General features: G+C 37.1%; 1 protein-coding gene and 1 long non-coding RNA gene across 2 annotated transcripts in view; one reads left to right on the forward strand and one right to left on the reverse strand.

Annotated features, from left to right (window-relative positions):
* The window catches only part of LOC131158831 (protein tesmin/TSO1-like CXC 5), a 37,626-nt gene extending 24,531 nt beyond the window's left edge, over nucleotides 1-13,095 (forward strand). The window contains exons 7-8 of the mRNA XM_058113738.1: nucleotides 11,631-12,047; nucleotides 12,627-13,095. Of these exons, the coding sequence (XP_057969721.1) occupies nucleotides 11,631-12,047; nucleotides 12,627-12,889 (680 nt within the window). The 3' untranslated portion in view covers nucleotides 12,890-13,095. The remainder of the gene's footprint in view (nucleotides 1-11,630; nucleotides 12,048-12,626) is intronic.
* LOC131158832 (uncharacterized) lies at nucleotides 722-2,388 on the reverse strand. Its single transcript, XR_009137523.1, has 2 exons — nucleotides 2,157-2,388; nucleotides 722-2,077 (listed from the first exon to the last, which is right to left on the reverse strand). It is a non-coding gene; the product is annotated as an uncharacterized LOC131158832 (long non-coding RNA).
* Nucleotides 13,096-16,264: the final 3,169 nt, after the last annotated feature.

Raw genomic sequence — 16,264 nt, forward strand, 5'->3', positions numbered from 1 at the left:
AATCTTAAATCTCCTAGAGGCACTATAATCTGGGATGGTAATTTGAGGATGGTTTCTGCTATGGGAAACACTAAGCATGAATAAAAATAGAAAGTGTTATGGGGTGTTGCTAAATGTTACTCGTGGAAAGCCCGAGGAATGATTTAGTATTTTGAAGGTAAATATGCCAACCCCGAGTTTATAGTTGCTTAGGTTGTTTGTGATATCAAAATTTGTCTTTTTGGTGCACAAGGTGCTTGATCTTCTATTGGCATGAAGAATGAGTGAATGGCTGCAAGAAGCTAACAGGCTGTACCTCCAGCTTTTGAGTTTCTTGGTTGTGAGTTTGTTGTTGATTTTGAGCAAAAACTGTTGTAAGGCTTTTGCCTTTTTCCAGCTTGTTTAATATATGATGCTCAACTCTTACTGAAAGAAAATATTCTTCGTATCTTGGAAAAGTAAGAAAAAACGAAGGTGGCTCATTTGAGTGTTGGGTCAGAGTATTGGGCCATGGCCCACATTACATGTGAGATTATTTGGCTAAAGAACATGTTAGGAGAACTTTGTTTTCCAAATTCTTGGCTCATGGAGTTGAAGTGAGAGGCTCTGTAACGACCCGGCCCTTTACACGAACTCAGGTGTCACTCACATACATCAAATACCTATACCTGTTCAAGATATGGAAACAACCCGCCCTAAACAGGGACATACGGGTGTAAAACATACATAATCATGATGTAAATGTCGCGGAAAAACATAAACATCCATTGGGATTACTACTAGCCTTATACCAGAGTTCACTAATACATCCATAATTTACATACATTCGGACTTAGAGTAATCGTCATATTACAACCTCCAAAAAGGACTTTCATCAAGTTTAGTACAAAAATTTAGATGCTTACGTAAGCTAACCAAAATAACCTCCCTAGTCCTTTTATCTACTAGGACCGACGCACGGATGGACCTGAAAACAAAGGTTGTAAGATAGGGTGAGACACCTCTCAGTAAGGAAGAAGGAGTTACAACAGTGTGTGACTGCATACATGCATATTTTCATTCAACATCTGGAATATAAATCAAATATTTTCAATACAGTAATGCATCAGGTATATCATTATTCATATTACAAAATTCCCACATCTGTCTTTTGACCATTTAATGATTTATCAGATGACCAACAGCAAAATATCCCTATAACCAGTTTTACCCCGTGGCTCGGGTTGTGCACTGGTACTCGTCCAATGCCCTGTTCGTGCAGACACTGTCGAGTACCTACATACGATCCGACTGCCTCCATTGGCCCAATATCAGCCAATGGTTTCACCCTGCTAGCCGACCATCTTGGTACCCACATCGTTTAGTACGTGTGGTTGCACGTGTACATCTAGCTACGATATCGTGCCGTATCATATAACAGTAGTTTATTTCAACTCTGCAAAGAAAGTATTTTTCAACCCTCCCGGGACTCTCAAGCTGTGGTTCCGTGTATCATAAATTCAATTTATACAAATATGATTTTATCTCCCATAATCTATATCAATAGTATAGAAATAATTCCATTGGGTTCAAACCGGCGTCTTTCCACTCAGTTTACCCCTCTTTGTTTACTGATGCGGCTCGGTGTATCACCAGCCTCTGTTTATCACATTGTCAGTATAACAAATTGAAATTTCATTCCCATATTCTATATCAGTAGTATAGAAAATACATTCATTTTCATTTCAACATATATCACACAAGTTTAATACAAAAACCCGCTAAATGATAGAAATTCAATATACATAGTTTAACTAAATAAATAAAGGAATCGAGCCTCTCCTACTATAGTATAAACACAAATAACGATGTTTGTAAAATTTGGAGATCATACGTCGAAATCCTCGTTTTTACCAAAAATCGTAAAATCGTCAAACCGGCATTTCTACTCGGTAGAATTTCACAAATAAGCAGTTAAATCATACATAATAACATAAACTAGCTTTTTAGCGGTTTAGTTTTCCAAAATAACTGTTGTAATCAAATTCCCCTTACCTTATATTCAAAATGAAACTTCGTACGAAAACGGTCCAAAACGACAACTCAAGATCCCGAAAACCTAAAACCACAGAACATAACCTTACTATGTTTTCTACTGCTATCCAAATATCCAATCAAAATTAGGATCAGATTCCTACCTCGATTCTTGGGAAAACCCGAAACTCTCCGAAACGACGATCCGATCCACTAAAAGTGTAGAGTTTTCTCTTCTGATCCACGCAGTACCCTCCGTTTTTGGAAACGGATGACGAACGGCGAAGGATCTTAGAGAGAGAGAGAGAGAGAGAAAATGAGAGAGAGAGAGAGAGAGAGAGAGAGAGAGAGAGAGAGAGAGAATGAAAGAGAATAAGAGAATTTATAGAATAAATCTTTACTTAGCCCTTAAGTAATCTAAATAAATATCTCCTCCAAGATATTTATATATAAATATCTCAAAATATCTTCTCCAAAATATCTTTTTTTTTTTTTTTTTTGGGTCGGGTTACTACAGGCTCTCCCATTCTGCAGAGACAGACAGTGAGTCAATTTGTTTTCCACATTCTTTGCTTGGATCTCAAAGGCTCTCCTAGCAAAGCTCAGTCAAAGGTTTGCTATAGAGTTTGTTTCCGCTTCAGCATAGGACTAGGAGGGTGTTGAATTAGAGAAAAAGGAGCAATAGGATAAGCAATTAATGATTGCTGAATACATGTCCAGGTACCTCTCCTATATGCTATTGGCAAATCCAAGTCATGCTGGGATAAATCTCCAGAGCTACAGGTTGAATCACTGCAGGGTAGAAGAGGCGGCTGCATAGTGGCAGTAATGTCTGGGTTTGCTCTCTGTCATTTATAAACTCTCAATTGTTTCTTTGGGTTAATAATTGATGGATTTGAAGGAGTAGAAGTTTTCTCTAGAGGGATAAGGGTAGGGATAAGAGGATCAATGCAGGAGGGGGAGCCAGAAGTCATAGATGGACTTAAAATATGTTCATCTAAAGAGGATTTGGCACTAGAGATTAGAGAAATGAGCTTTCCCCATAAAAAAAGGTTAAATTTGCACTAACATATTTCCTGCAAGTGTAGGGATCATGACATCGATACCCTTTGAGTTCTCGAGTAGCTAGCAAAGGCACATTTAACAACATGACGAGAGAACTTTTCTTGACCCTTATGTGGAACATGAAGTAACACGTGTACCCAAAGATGCCAGACACAACAAGGAACATAAATGTTTTTGGATACATTATATAAAAAAGAATTTGTCCCCCTAGAACATTGGAGGGCATTCTATTAAGCAGAAAACAAGTTGTAAAAAAAGCATCGGTCCAAAGGGTTTTATGAACTTGCATATGAAAGAGTATTGACTATGCTATGTCAAGTAAATGTCAATTTTTCCATTCAACACTTCAACTACTCCTTTCTGCGAAGGTGTATGTAACCATGATGTTTGATGAATAATTCCTTTGGCCCAGAAAAATTTTGAAGCTCATTGTGAACATATTCAAGTGCATTTTTGGACTGAAAAATGAATACTACTGCTAAATTGGGTTTTTTTATTTCCTTGTAGAACTGAGTAAATACATTAAGAAATTCAAACTTGTCTTTTTATATGCAAAGAATCATTTACGAAAGACGCAAAATATTGATTACTAATCAAATTCTTGATGCTATATGGACCCCAAATATTTGAATGAATAAGAAAAAACAATTATTTACTATGAGACTCAACTCTAGATAGAAAAGATGTCCTAGTATGTTTTCTTATTTGATGCGCAAATATCTCAAAATGAGAAATAGACTTGAACATAGAAAAAACTTGTTGCAATTTTTGAAGCGATGGATGACCCAATTAGCATGCTGTTGATGTAGAGAAATACCATGGGTAGAAATTGTAGAAGCTGTATGACAAGAACTGAACCTATGACCACCATTGTGGAAATAGTATAGGCTGTTAAGATTTTGATTAAAATGAATGACCTAACTTGAAGATAGGTCTCTCCCTCTATTTATAATACAAATTAAATATATTTTAATGACAATTGCACCTTTACTAACTCTCACTAATTAACATACTAACACAATAATAATAATAATACTAAAAGACATAAATAACCTCTTAACCCTCCCCCTCAAGCTAGAGCATAAATTTCATATGCTCGTAGCTTGTTACAAAAAAATTTAACACGAGCATCCCCCAATGCTTTGGTAAACAAATTAGCAAGCTGCATATTAGACTTCACATAAGCGGTAGTAATGAGCTTATGCACAAGTTTCTCCTGAGCAAAGTGGCAATCAACTTCAATATGCTTCAACCGCTCTCATGAAAGATCGGATTGGAGGCAATATGAAGAGCAACTTGATTGTCACACATCAACTTCATAGACTAAGAATGTGAAATACCCAATTCTTCCAATATATTCTTCAACCAAACAAGTTCACAAGTAATGTGAGCCATAGGTCTATATTCTGATTCATCCCTTGACCTGACCACCATAGTTTGTTTCTTACTCTTCCAAGAAACCAAATTACTGCTAACCAAGATACAGTACCCAATTGTGGATCTTCGGTTGGAAGGCGACCTAGCCCAATCTACATTTGTATATCCATGGATATAAGTGTGACCCTAATCACGATATAAAAGACTTCTCTTGGGTGCACCTTTGAGATATTTCAAGATGCGAATACTGCGTCCCAATGACTTGTCCCCGGAGAATCTAGAAATTGATTCACAACACTTGTTGCAAAAGATATATTCGGCTAAGTGATTGTGAGATAATTCAACATTTCCAACAAATCTTCGGTATTGTTGAGGATTAGGTAGCAAATCACCCAGAGTTGACACTAACTTGTTGTTAGGATCCAAGGGTGTATCAATCGGCTTAGATCCCAACAATCTAGTGTCATCTGACAAATCAAGAACATACTTCCTCTGTGACAAAATAGTTACCATACATTATCTAGAGGAGAAAGAGGTACCAAGTCCTAGGTGCTTTTGTCATGTAAAGCATTCATCTCTTCAACCATAGCATTTCCCACCCAGAGTGGGCTAAGACTTCCGAAACAGATTTAGGAAGGGTAGTAGATGATAGCGTAGTAACAAAACAGTAAGAGGAGGGTGATAAGAAGTCATAACAAACAATACTTGGAAATGGGATGTTGAGTACATGCGCGTTTAGCTTTTCGAACAACAATGGGAGGATCAATATCGTAGGGAATATGATCATCAGATGAGGAAACCAAAGGTGTGGCAGTAGAAGCTAGCATGGACTCTCTTCCTTGGAGCTGCCGTCGTGAATGCACATGCAAATTAGGATGATCAAGACGATGAGAAGGGCTTGAATAACATGGAGACATAGATGGTTGGTTGGGCAAGGACAACAAAGTAAAATTTAGAAGATTAAGCAAAGGAAGAGACTCAGAAGCACTATAACCCTTTTGAGTATACGAGTAGAGCCCAGAAAGACAGATTTTATAGCAGGAGGATCCAACTTCTCCTCCCAAGGAGTTAGTTGATGAACAAAAGACACACCCATATATACGAGGAGGGAGAGAGAATAAAGGTGAATTAGGAAAAAAAATGGAGTATGGAATTTTACCTCTAAGAATAGAGGACATCTTGTTGATAAGCTAACAAGCAGTAAGTAGAACATCACTCCAAAACACTTTCAGTACATGCATTTGATAAAGTAAGGTGCGAGTGATTTCAATAATATATCTATTTTTCCTCCCTGCAACCCCATTATGTTGAGGAGTGTGGGCACAGGATGATTGATGGACAATACCAAACTGAGTCATATAAGTAGTGAATTGTGCACTAAAGTACTCTTTAGCATTATCACTTGGAAGTATTCAAACTAGCAAACCAAATTGATTCTTTATTTCATAATGAACATGAAATAACTCGGAACGATCTTTTATTAAATATAACTAAGTTACTATTGATTAGTCATCAACAAAGGTTACAAAGTACCGGAAACCTAACTTGGACACAACTCTACTAGGACCCCAAACATCAAAATGAACTAAAAAGGTCTTGTAGCCCGTTTATTGACTCGGGAAGCGAAAGGAACACGATGGCGCTTTCCCAACTGACAAGACTCAAAAGCAAGACTAGACATAGAACTTAAACGAGGAATAAGACATTTAAATTTTCTAATGAAGGATGACCAAGGCGATAATGAATTTGGAAAGGTGTGGCAACAGCAGTGCAGGCGGTAGAAGGAGATAGCAGCTCAAAGTGAGAGTCCACCAACTTCATGCCCTCTACCAATTGTCTTCCTCGTCTTCAAATCTTGAATAACCACAGAATCAGGGAAGAATGTCACTGAACATTTCATGGGTTTAGTAATCTTGCTAACAGACAAAATTGAAAGGAAATTTGGGAATATACAAAATTGAAGGAAGAGAGATAGAAGAAGTGGGATTTACAGTCCCAATTCCCTTGATTGAAGTGGTGGATCCATGAGCAAGAGTAACGCAAGGTAAATTTATAGGATATTGAAGAGTGGAGAAGAAGCTAGGTATACCTGCGATTTGATCCGTGGCAGGGGAGTCTATGACCCAAGGACTAGGACGAGAAGTATTGGATGACAAAATACTGTGGGATTACCTGTTTGGGCAAGAGATGCAATGGGAAGAGAAGCTTGTTGTGGCACTTGATACTACTAGGATGGAATAGTCTTCCTCTGACATGGATACAGTACGTTGCCCCGCACTTGGCCCCAATGGTGAGGAGTCGGTGGTGGCTGCATTGGCAACACGTGAAGGTCTATTGTGGAGATCCCAACACTGCTTAATAGTATGATTATTTCGTCCACAATGAGTGCACTTGTGACGAGTACCTCTACCTTTTCTGTCTTTACCACCAAGACCACTCGAAGCACCTTGATAACTATTGCAATTTTTTGGTAGAGAACTAGAATCACCGTATGTAGCAAAAGCTGTTCTCTTAGAGCCAAATGCCAGAGCAAGAGAATGCATGCTAAAGGAAGCATGAAGGACATGAGAATAAACATTCGCAAATGATGGCAGCTCGACAATATTGAGTGTCTGGGATTGGACTGCCTTAAACTTGGTCTCAAGCTCGCTAGAGCACGAAGGACTGTCATCTGCTCCCTATGCTTCTGTGCCTCACGAACGTCGGCAATTATAGGTTGTATGACGTTAAGCTCCTCATGAATACGTTTAATCTCTCCAAAATAATTTGCAATACTCCTATCTCCTTGTTATAATTGAAAGTACTCCTGGGATAAGTCATACATACGTGTAATGTTACTAGAGTATACAAGCTTGTCATAATCCCAAGTCTCCTTGCACGTATCTAGATGCATACACGTCCGCGCAATTTATAGCTTTGTCGAATTTCATAAAAGGGAAATAGTCAAAGCATCTTCTTGAACCCACACTTCTTTTCTTTTCTCATAAGAAGGATCATATTGGAGTAAGTGGTCATATTTTCCTAATCCTGCTAAATAAACCCGAATAGATTTAGATCTTTGAACATAGTTCTTTCCATCCAACTTTTAAATCGTTATCTGTGGCAGCGATGTAAGAAACATATTTTTGGGATTCATAGACTCCATTCCAACACTCACAAACCAGCAGCCACGCCAATGTCAAACAAGAAGAACAATCGGAACAATCACAAACTATGTGAAGCACCAACACAACCATGGACAAGGTGAACGACTCACCAACTGATATAGATCTGTCACAGCCTCACAACTGGACATACGAACATTGCCACTGTTCCAAGAAACTCACAAAGAAGCCTTCACAAACCCCAAACCAAGATTAACGAAGTATTGAGAGTGCATGATTGAAAAGGTTGGATTTTTGGGCAAAAAATAGGCCCAACAGCTTGATGCTATTGTCTAGAGAAGGAATCAGAACATGGCAGAGGGGGAAAAAAAAAGGAAAGGTGGCCAAAGCTTGTGGGGTTGGCATTGCCGGAAATTGGCCGGCGTGTGGTGGCATGTGGGAGCTTTTCCAGCAATGGGGTTTTGTGGGGTTAGGCCTTGGAGGGTTCTGTGTTTGGTTATATTGTTGGTTTTGTGAAATAATGAGGGGTGGAGGATAGGGTTTAAGTTGGATCACACTTAGATACCATGTTGAGATTTTGATTAAAATAAATGACCTAACTTGAAGATAGGTCTCTTCCTCTATTTATAATACAAATTAAATACATTCTAATGACAATAATACCCTTACTAACTCACTAATTAACATGGTAACATACTTAACAATAATAATACTTAAAGACATAAATAGCCTCTAACATGGACCATCCTTCTTAAACCCTCTGTCAATTCTCTTCTTTGTCTGGAGATCCTGAATAATGTAAATAGAAGGAAAGGTCACAAAACGATTATGAGATTTAATTAATTGACCAACTAATAATAGGTTCAAGGGCAATTTAGGCACATATAAGACAACGGAAAGAGTAATAGAAGGAAACAAAAGAATATTGCCACAACTAGAGATTGGAGTAACCAAACCATTGGCGAGAGTAACCTTGGAGTGTATAGTTGTGAGTTTTATAGACTGAAATAAGTTAGGATTTCCTGTCATATGGAGGAGGCACTAGAGTTAATAACCCATGGTGAGGAGGATGAAGAGGCAAGAAGCCCAATTGTACTTGAATAGACCATAGTGGCACTGGATGTAGAAGAAAGAGTTTGAAGTTGTTGAACCATGCAGGCAAGATTGTTATTCTCCTCTTGAGGCACAGTAGATTATGTGCCCAATTCCCCAAGGGAGTGGCCAGGTGCACTTGAAGTGTCAACAATAGAATCACCCTTGGCAAGAGACTTATTGGCTTTGAGTAGGTTTCCCATTGATCAATAGTATGATTGTCCTTGCCACAATGTGTGCAAATGTGAGAACTGCCACGACAAAGCCCTTGTCTTGGTCATATTTGAAAAAAAAATTCCCATATAGGTCAAAAACACGAGTTTGATTTTAATCTTGTGAGAAGCTTTTACAAAGATCATCCCACACGGCCTTGGCTGTTCTATAAAACATCATGTTTGCAGCAATTCGTGACTCCATGCTATTCCACTAACACACAAGAAAATGTCAATTTTCTTTCATCCAATCTTCATAACCCTTGGGGTTGGGATATGGTGGAGAATGTAACAAATATTTGGACTTCCCTTTTGCGTTACACGCACTGTCGGAGACCACAGCAGGTGGTTGGAGGATCCAACCAATTTGATGGCTATGATCCGAATGTTAACAGTATCAGTTGAAGCTCTATTTGTAGAGGCCATCAGAACCACCCCCAATACACTACAATAAGTGCAGACCAGCTCCCGGAGTGAACAACACAGTAACAGAGCAAAATCAGGCAGCACACACAAGCACAGAGCAGAACTTCATAACATCAGGAGGGCTACTCTGACCATGGAACATAAGTTACAATATCGTAGAGGACTTGACCATGTAGAAGTGGGCAGACCACAGCAAGCACCACAGGCACTTGATAAACAACTTGGCAGCACAGTAACTATAGGTTTGATGGGTGGCAAAAACTAGAACTGAGTGCCGGAAAGAGCAGGAAATAAAGTCATTGAACAACAATCAAACCACCAGAAACTGATACAAGATTGCAGCAATCAATCACGAAAAGTGCATCATCATGCCATAACCAACCAGTGAACAGCAACACAGCAAACGATACCAGAAACAGTGTCACTTAACATCAACAAATCACCATGAAGCACACAGCATTCTACCAAGTATGCTGCACAGAGAAACTGAGATGAAAAGTGACCATCTAGGGTGATCGGCATGAAACTGTAAGCTCAACTCAAATGTAGCAATTGCATTCACTGTGTAGGGTGATATATGTGAAACTGTAAATGCAAAGTGTGTATGTATGTGTGTGTGTACTTAGATATGCATATGGATGTTATTATGGTTGTTAGAAACTTATGTTTTGTGATTATCAATTCCACACCAAAATTGTTCAAATCTTAAAAAACAATTGAATCATTGTTGAATCAACTGATTTGCCCTGTAAATTTTATGAATTGATGTGAATCGATTCACATGATTCTAGACCTATGATATCCTGGCAGACTCGACTGGTTTAGAACCCCCAAAACAACATTTTATATTGCTTTTATTTTTATACGATTACCTTCCATTTATTGTCTGTCACTTTGGTGCTAAAAGCAAGAAGAAAATAGAACTTTAGATCTTATGTTGCTTCGGAAAACCATTCTTCACTCTCGGAGTATGGTGTTCAGCCATTGAGGAGAAGGGGCAGAGCACTCATAGGCTAAGGTGATGCTATGTTTTGTTGTGCTGTTAAAATTCAAAAAGTTTGGTTTTTTTAGTAGTAGAAGTTAATTATTAGCAATTTTTTAAGTTAATTGTTTTTTATTTTTAATTAGAGAAAGAAAATGCATGAAATACGATTTAAAAAAAAAAAAAAAATTGTTGATAAACACCAAATGTTCAGTATTTTGTTATTTTTTCTTGAGCCCTTCTCTTGTGCAGCATAAGTTCATTCTTTTTATTAATTTTTTTTGACTCATTCCCTTGTTATTGTTTAGGGAAAGCATACACGGCTTTTTTATTGTCAAAATTTAAATGTATTTACCATTGATCTTGATGCTCATATATCAAGATGCTCATGTCATTTAGAATCAATTTTGGGAATTTGTTCCAATTCTTATGATTCAATTTGATCCATTTCTTGATTCTCAATTCCCAAAATTGGAATTTCATCGCAATTCAAATCTCGATTTGACAACTATCGATGTTATTGCAAACATACAGAGGTGATATGGACACTTATACTTTGTCCGGATATAATTTTGCAGAGGGTTAGAATTTATTTAGTGTAAATAAGTAGCTTGTAATGGAGGTCTTCCTTCCCTTCCCAATAATTGGATCAGAGAGACCTTAATCTTTGAGGAATAAGAAGAAATCAAGAGAAACATGTGGATCTGCGAGGTTTTGAGACTACAGAACAGTTGCAAGACCAGGGGGGTGAAGAATGAAGAGCAAGAGGAGAGCATGGATCTCATGCATTATTGGAAAAGTTTATTGAGTTATCCCCATCATCTTCTTCATTGCTGCTTACCTCTTTTGTGCTTATTGTTTGCCTGCTTCTTTTTCTTTTTTCTAATCTGAAGTTAGTGAGAAAAAAATCAAAAATAAAGATTTAATGGCGTGTCACTGTGTCTGCAAATTGGGTTTGAAAAAAATGATGGGATCTGCATTCTGGAAGCAGAAATGCAAACTCCTGTTTCAGAGGTTATGTGATCGGGCAGATCTGCTCTTCAGGGCATGGGTTTGTGCTTTTGACTCTCGAGTGTTAGTCCATTAGTTTTCTAATGAATTGTATGACTTGTGTCATTACAACTTTCCTTAATCATATTTTTATTTTAAAAGCATCTTTTATTATTTCATATGAAAAAATAAGGTGTTGGGGAACACTCATAATAATTAATAGTGAACGTATGTGGTGGACTATGGAAGCCATTATAAGATTTGTTCAGTAGTTTTTACATTTGTCTAAATGCTTGAGGCTCTCTCTTAGTTGAGCTTTGCTGTAATGTTATCGCACATCATCATTTGACCAAATGGGACTGTCTTTAATTTTTCATTGGAATACTTCAGACAGAAAAGATGCAATGGAAAAACCAGCAGAAGATCAGATAGAAACATCCCTTGCTTCGTCAACCCAAGAAAGGTTGCAAAGCCAGAAAGAATCTGATGCTGAGAAAACTGCATCTGATGATTGCTCAAGTAGAAACGAGGCTGATAAAATTTGCCCTGATGATGCAAGTTCGGATGGTGCTGAATTGCCAAAAGGAAGGCCAATGTCTCCTGGAACATTAGCATTAATGTGTGATGAACAGGACACAATGTTTATGGCAGCTACTTCGCCTCCTGAATTAATAGGCCATGGAAACACATCTTCACAGTTGCCTTATGGGCAAGGCACGACAGAGGTATATGCAGAGCAGGAAAGAATTGTTTTGACAAAGTTTCGGGACTGTCTTAACAGACTCATCACTTTTGGAGAAATCAAAGGTATTGTTCTGTCCTGTCCTGGATTTTGAATGGTTACTAATTGAATTTTTTCAACGAACAAGGTAGGCGAGTTTTGCCATCTCTGGTAATAATCATGGTGATGATGATGGTTTCCAAAACAGCCCTAGAGACTCCAGATATTTGTTTCTGAATGAATGATTCAGGGATCATTTAATTTGAATTACTTAAATAGAGATCTGTAATGTATGTTTTGGACCCATAGCTCTCCTATTGGATACAAAAATTGGGAAAGTTTGCCCGCTAAAATTGGTTAGTTATCACCAAAAAGGAAATGTTGACATCTTGTGTTACCATTCTTCACTGGCAAGAGTCATAACATGTTCCATCCATTGGTTGTTTGAAAAGTGACATCACATGATATACCAGGATTCATTTGGTAAAGCCCGGACCATTTGTAACGGTACTGGACTTTTTGATTGCACAGTACCCAAATAGCATGATTTTGCATGATTTATATCCTAAATGGCATTTAAATTTTTTTTTTTTCTTTTGGACATATATTTTAGACTTTTGTGAACCATCTGTGACTTAAAAAGGAAGTTCTGTTCAATGTTGCAGAAACAAAATGTTCGTCATTAGCCAAAATTGAGACGGGGAATCAAAAAGACCCATTCAGCAATAGTAGCTCAAATTTCAGAAATGAAGTGGGGAATCAACAAGAACCTATTAGCAATGGTGTTGCCAAACCTGTCATGCCACCCACAGCAAAGACATCACAGATGGGTACTGCTGCAGCTGCTGCTTCAAATAATATACTTGCAAAAGTTCCACCCCTCCCCGAAAATGGGGATGTAAAACCAAGGATTGAAAAAGAGATGTAAAAAAAAGAATAGAAAAAAGAAAAAAAAAATGACAGGATCAGCTCAAGGTCTGCTGCCGCATCTTTGTAATACTAGGCCATTGTTCATTGTGACTCGTCCTTGATGCAGTGGCAAGGATTGTGTTTAGCTCCATTGTTAAAATTGATCAGGTTCTGATCCATTTACATTAATCTTTAATATAGTAATTTTAAAATTTGTTTTCCCAAGTCTCAATCAGAATTTATTCAGGGGGGGTTTTCTAAATATGTACATGCCAATGATTATCTCTTTTTTTTCGTCTCACTCTAACGAAGTACTATTGAGTCTAATTTTACACGTTTGGTTTGTTGAGGTTCATATGAATCCAGATCCATATTTTTGAAGTATATTTTTTTTTTCTTTTTTTTGATTAAATTTTCTCAGACAGGATTGCAAACCTGCTGTGTACTACTATTGAATAATCTTCAGAATTGACATGAACAAATTCCTCGAGTGCAAAACTTTTATTCATATTTCTATATTTATCAATTGTATTTATGGTGTTATTTCTCAGTTCCTTTTGGCAAGGACCTTGCTGGCTGCTTGTGCTCCGGTCAGGACCAAATGTGGTAGTAGAAGGGCTAAGTTGGTGCCAATTGTAGAGTGGGAAATTATATATGAGACTGTCGAATATATGATTCTGGGCTCTTAGGATCCTTTTATAGCCCGTATGTTCTTACCTCTCAGCTTAAGCAGAATCCAGTACCCAAGAGGAAAGGGATGAAGAATTGATGTGCCAGACTAATTTGTGAGCTAAGACATATTTTCACTTTGAGATTAGCTTAATACCCAAATCACTTCCTTGATGGGTTCCAAAGTTTAGACCACCCCACTTTCCACCTTAGAGAAGGCTATATTATTTTCATGAAGACGCAAAAGCTACGTTTGCCTAATAAAAATATTACATTCTTTGTTGGTCCAAGTGGTAATCCAAGAGGAGTGGATTGTGTTAGCCTTGGTGGGTACATGATCTTAATTATCATGTTTTAATGATAACAATCCATTAGTGGTTCTAGGTAAATTAATTTTTACAAATCAAGTTATGATAAGTACAAACTCAAATGCAAAGATCAAGTAAAATTTTAATAGGTTAGACATCATCAAAAAAGGGGAGATTGTTAGTTTTAGTGGCTACATTGTATTTTGATGATATTAACTTATTTGTTGTTCCAAGTGTATCTTATCTTTGCAGATCACGTTAAGTACAGGTACAAATGACAAATACATGAAGGTAATGGATCAGAGGCAAAGATTAGACCAAGTAGACGTTCGAGTAGGAAAGGTCAAAAGGATACTCACTCAGAAAAACTCAAGCACATCCAAGGAAGCTAATGTAGAATTATATGTAATGAGGAGTGTCTAAGGTAGTATTTGTTATAACTCTTACGGTTTTGTTTCACGCATGATTATTTAGTAAAAGTTGAGCAAAATGCATGTGCATATCAGAACATACGAGTATATAAGATATCACTTAAATGAAAAATAAGTTTTTCATAGTTTGACACTTAAAGAGTTTTCAAAAACAAAACAATGAGTTTTATGGAAAATATCCTATACTCAACTTTGATTAAAATAAGACATAAAAGTATATAGGATGATAGTGCGGTATGTTCTGATACCACTTGTCGGCTCGGGTGTGGAGTCTAGAGAGGGGGGGGGGGGGGGGTGAATGGACTCTTTCACATATTTTGAATTTTCTCTACAAAATAATAATTTTAACTAGATACAAGCAATTATATCACAATATATGAAATTTAAATCATGCGTAAGATGCAATTAAAGAGTATAGAAAAGAGAAAACTCAACACTGGTATTTTAACGTGGTTGGGCACCAAGCTTACGTCCATGACTTGAGACCAACTCAAGAATTCCAAAATCCACTATCAAACTCCTTCACCAGTAGAGAAGCCTTACAACATGGGAACAAATCCCTTAACTCTCACTTACTGCCTCAAAGTTCACGAAGAAGCCTTACAAATCGGTCCATCAAGAACCTTCGACAATGGTTTACCAAGAACCTTCAATACGGGAACCAATCCCTTTACAACAAGAAGATGGAGTAAAAAGCAATGCTCATTGAATAAGCTGATATTTAATACAATCAAAACCTCACACAAATCTCTACAAGTAATGATTCACAACTAGATTAGAGAGCAAGAGAGAAGATGAACACAAATATGATGAACAAGTTGAAATTTGCTTGCAAAATGATATATAACTATGTTGATCAATCTTTAAACAAGCCTTTAGCTTGTATATGTAGGCAAATGGGCAAACTAGCTGTTATATGGCCGTTGGGCATTAATATAAAAAGCTATTTTGAAAACTAGCCGTTTTTCGCCCGTTGGTGTTTTGTTTCCATCTCAAACCGTTGACGGTTTTTTGGATCTGTCGACTATTTTTCCCTAAAAGTATTCAACATAAACATTGTGGAATTTTTTCTTAGCTTTTCATAGATACCAAGATTGTCATTTTTGGACTTTTCTAACAAAATTTATGCCCCAAATACCGAAGGGTGTTTAGAAAATTTGATAGGTGCATAACTGAGGTTTTAAACCCAACTAGGACTAAGTTTGTAAAAGATTATAATACTAATATGATTTAAAACTTGTCCTTATGAAAATATACTTGATTGAATTGAATCTTTAGGTACATAAAAATAGTTTTGACTCAAGTGGGGTCAAGTATATTAAAGTTCACAATAGTAAGACCACTTAACACTTGTCCCATTTTAATCAAAATTCAGTATAAGATATTTTCCATCTAAGTCATGATTTTTCCTTTGAAAAATCTTAAGTATGAAACAATGAAAAACTTTTTTTTCATTTAAGTGATATTCTATATACTCTTATGTCCTAGTATGCATATGCAAATGCTTAACTCTTGCTCAGAAATCATGCATGAAAAAAACTGCACGAGTTACAATAATTCCTACCTATAATTCCTTCCTTAAATACTCCCCATTATATATAATTTTATACTAGGTTCCTTGGATGTGTTTGAGTTCTTTCGAGTGAGTGTTCTTTTGATCTTTCCTATTCGAACGTCTACACAGTTCAATTTTTGCCTTTGATCCAGTATTTCATGTATTTGTCACTTGAACCTGTACTAAATTGATCTGCAAAGATGGATGTTGCTACTTCAAGAGGTATCAGTCTAGTTATATGATTCTATTGCTATATGTCAATGACATGCTAGTCGCAGGACTAGATATAGAAGAGATCAGAAAACTGAAGCAGCAATTGTCAGAGGAGTTTGACATGAAGGACTTGGGTTCAGCAAAGAAGATACTTGGGATGCTGATCTCCAGAGATAAGCAATAGGGAACATTGTGGCTATATCAATCGGATTATATTA

The sequence above is a fragment of the Malania oleifera genome, chromosome 6, assembly GCF_029873635.1.
Source record: "Malania oleifera isolate guangnan ecotype guangnan chromosome 6, ASM2987363v1, whole genome shotgun sequence".
Classification (NCBI taxonomy): domain Eukaryota; kingdom Viridiplantae; phylum Streptophyta; class Magnoliopsida; order Santalales; family Ximeniaceae; genus Malania; species Malania oleifera.